The sequence below is a fragment of the Meleagris gallopavo genome, assembly GCF_000146605.3.
Source record: "Meleagris gallopavo isolate NT-WF06-2002-E0010 breed Aviagen turkey brand Nicholas breeding stock chromosome 13 unlocalized genomic scaffold, Turkey_5.1 Chr13_random_7180001955734, whole genome shotgun sequence".
Lineage (NCBI taxonomy): Eukaryota > Metazoa > Chordata > Aves > Galliformes > Phasianidae > Meleagris > Meleagris gallopavo.
In genome coordinates, this window is record NW_011098240.1 from 1,298 (window position 1) to 4,579 (window position 3,282).

Genomic DNA, 3,282 nt, shown 5'->3' on the forward strand with positions numbered 1-3,282 from the left:
ACCTCAAGCAAAGGAGACAGGCAAGACTTCCCACTTCCTAGTAACCTGCTCATCTCCCACTAGAGATTTAATCAATCAATTTAATCACTCATATATAACTTCCTGTGCTTCAGAAACAGCAAACTGTATGTGATAAAGAATGGAGAATTCAGTAAAGTAATACTGAACAAATTCAAACAAGAGTAAGGGTTACATTTCCATCTCATCGCTAATGTGTGCACCGTAACATGATGAAAATGGAAGTAACAATACTGAATCATGCCACTACTGTGAGAGTATTTTATAAATGAATCCTGAGGTACAATTTCTTACCCTATAGGCCTATAGTAGTACATACACTTAAAAGAAAAGCCAAACACGTTAAATTTAGAGGCAGCCACTGTTCCAGCTCGCAGCTGAACATTCTGCCTGTAGCTCCAGTATTTGTAACAGTTTACAGAACAGGAAAACAATTGTGATCCCACGGCTGGTTTTTGATGGATACTCTTATCCTCACAGGAAGGCTGTAAGAATGACAACCAAGGACACTCTCAATAAGGAAGAGCGGAAGGAACAGGCAGCATATTGTGACACCTATGACACATTCAGTAAACATAATTTCTTATACATTTCAATATATTTGCCAATATTCCCTTGGATACACAGAATCATAGAATGGCCTGGGTTGAAAGGGACCACAATGATCATCTAGTTTCCACCCCCCTGCTATGGGCAGGGTCACCTAGGCCAGGCTGCCCAGAGCCAAATCCAGCCTCGCCTTGAATGCCTCCAGGGATGAGGTATCCACAACCTCCTTGGGCAACCTGTTCCAGAGTGCCACCACACTCTCTGGTCTGCATGAACCTAAAAGGCTTTTTTTCCCCCCCGCTTGCTTCATCATTGATTTTTATTTCCGTGAGCATTTTGCACTTCCCCTGATACTCCCTTTTCACTAAGGGAGAGAATCAAGGCAAGTTCTCCTGTGATCATGACAACAAACTACTCACTAGTGAGTTAGAAAGTCAAGGTTAAAATCTGCATTCTGACAAATTAATGTTGACCTTACTTCGGGTTGTAAAAGGAAAATGTATCCCCTGCAGCTCTCACAAATCCGTGTGTTCTCTCCTTCTTTCACTTCTCATCTGTTTTGTGAGCTGTACCCAAAACTCCATTTTGTCTTCTTTCAGTTTCTTTGCTGCCTTTTGTATGAGGTCTATTTCCAGGTATCTTTCATCCAGATCATACTGAGGCCAATGTACCAAGCCTTCCCCATTGGGATTTCTGGAAACACAAAAATGAGAAGTTACCTCTCCATTTGTGCGCTGACTTCTCAACCTGAGATCGTTTCAGAAGACTAACAGGAGCTCAGATTGCACGATTCTAGAGCCTGAACAGATGGATGTTTTTATCAAAATGCTCATCACTGGAACAGCAAACATGTAATAATGATTGCCATTACACTGGGATCTAATCCTCCACTGCAGATACAAATAGCTCTTGGATTTTATTTTGGATTGCGCGTTCATTTCCAGAGTTTTTCTTGCAATTGTTAAGAAGAGAAACTATTTGTTTCAGTACTCATCTTAAACTCTGCCACATTGCAGGAGCTACCAAGCTGCTGCTATGCTTCAGGCAGCACAGACAAAACTTGAGCTGCAGTTAGCACTGCGGATCTCACCCGTTTCTAGCAAAGTTAGTCCAGTACTTCATAACAGTTCTGCTAAGTTTATTTTCTTCTTCTGTAGCATTCCCTGCAAAGTGAGAGAAGAAGTGGCAATATTCAAAGATCAATAATCAAAAAACAGAAGTCCAATTCTATGGATCTACTTGTTACTCTGGTCTGCGGAAGTTCCATGTGAGCAGAGCAGATGAATTAATTGACAACAAGTAACTATTACTGAAAACAGAAAAAAACAGCTTACTTTGAATCCAGTGTTACTAAACAAAATTCTATTCTGAATGTGCTCAGGTGAGTAAAATTGATAACAATGTAGATTTTAAAAGAATTGTTTAGCAAGCCCAGATAACTCACCAGCTAAGAATGGATTTCCAAAGACAAATGCAATCTCATCTCCATGATCTGCTTTTACAAACTCTGGTACGACACCTGAGGCTGAGCTTGGTCGATGTTGAAATTCATAGAAGTAGACTGGGTGGCCAGCATCTAACAGAAAATAAATTTAAAAACGAGAATGCTAGTATTGCAAATGCCACCAAATGCCAAATGCATTTGCATTGATGATAAACGTTCACCAAAGCTAAACTGATAAAATGAAAACACTAGCAGTTTTTCTGCTAACAAAATGTGATACATACATAAAGCCTGCAGACACGCTCAAGAATGGAAGACAACGTTTGTTTGAATAGATGCTGAATTAGAGACTCACCTCTATGGTATCTAGCCACTTCAATGGCAGACAAAACAAACATGTGATCTCCTATTGCATCAAGAAGGCCATCTCGCACCTGAGCACGGCTCTCTGCTTTCCCTATGTATTCATTGAATACAAGGTCAACAACGTCAGAAGAAACTCTCTGAAATGAACAAGAAAGGTACTTTTTATAATGAGAACCCACCCTAAAAGGAGTAACAGTATAAACAGAGAGTGCCACCTGCATGTCTCTGGCTAGACTCCAAACATCACCATCTTTCAGAAAAAATCCCCTGCTGCGTCCAAGCAGAGCTCACAGTTCACAGTGGTGCACCTTTACCTAACCTAGATGTTCTTAGGGAGAAGAGATTTGCAAGATCAAAAAGGATGCCCTCAAGTGCCTTTAGATAAATACCAATTGGTGATGCTAAGAGATAGATACGGTACTCTGTTCTTCCTTTGGTGGAAACAACCCTCGTAAGAGAAATGAAATCCTGCTGGATTTCATAAGATCCATTTCTTGCTGCAGACGGCCATAACTTACTCCCCTTCAGAAAAACCCTGGGCTCTGCCATTCCCAGACAGATAGATTCCTATGGCTCTACATGATCCTTTACTGGCTATGTTTATCAACTTCTCAATTCTAACCTATTAATCTGCAATTTTTCAAGTTTCCTAGTTTCAGGAGAGCACAAAGCAACCAGAAAGCTGAGAGCTTTGTAAAACAGAGGGAAACAAAACCTCCCATGTCTACATGCAGGTCTCCTGGTGCCATTTTAGGCATCCCGAGATGTCCTTTCTAGTCTCCATGTGAAGCTTGAGAAAGGCTTTTGTGTGTTCTGTAGGTGTTGTGTCATATCTGCTGGTAGAACGCATATGCTGGATACCAAGTGTATCTTGAATGTCATGGGACCAATGTTTAGTTGCCAGC

The 3,282-nt window shown here is 41.0% G+C and overlaps 1 protein-coding gene across 2 annotated transcripts; it reads right to left on the minus strand.

Moving 5' to 3' along the window:
• Positions 1 to 265: 265 nt before the first annotated feature.
• On the minus strand, positions 266 to 2,613 carry LOC104915494 (fatty acyl-CoA hydrolase precursor, medium chain-like). Of its 2 annotated transcripts, XM_019610806.1 has the most exons (5): positions 2,367 to 2,613; positions 2,012 to 2,143; positions 1,658 to 1,730; positions 1,046 to 1,260; positions 266 to 503 (listed from the first exon to the last, which is right to left on the minus strand). In XM_019610806.1, the coding sequence occupies exons 1-4, from the start codon at positions 2,596 to 2,598 to the stop codon at positions 1,083 to 1,085; spliced, it is 615 nt and encodes a 204-aa protein (XP_019466351.1). In that variant the 5' UTR covers positions 2,599 to 2,613; the 3' UTR covers positions 266 to 503; positions 1,046 to 1,082. The 2 variants fall into 2 exon arrangements, with proteins under 2 accessions (XP_019466351.1, XP_010724701.1); XM_010726399.2 differs by lacking the exon at positions 266 to 503 and having other exon boundaries at positions 869 to 1,260.
• Positions 2,614 to 3,282: the final 669 nt, after the last annotated feature.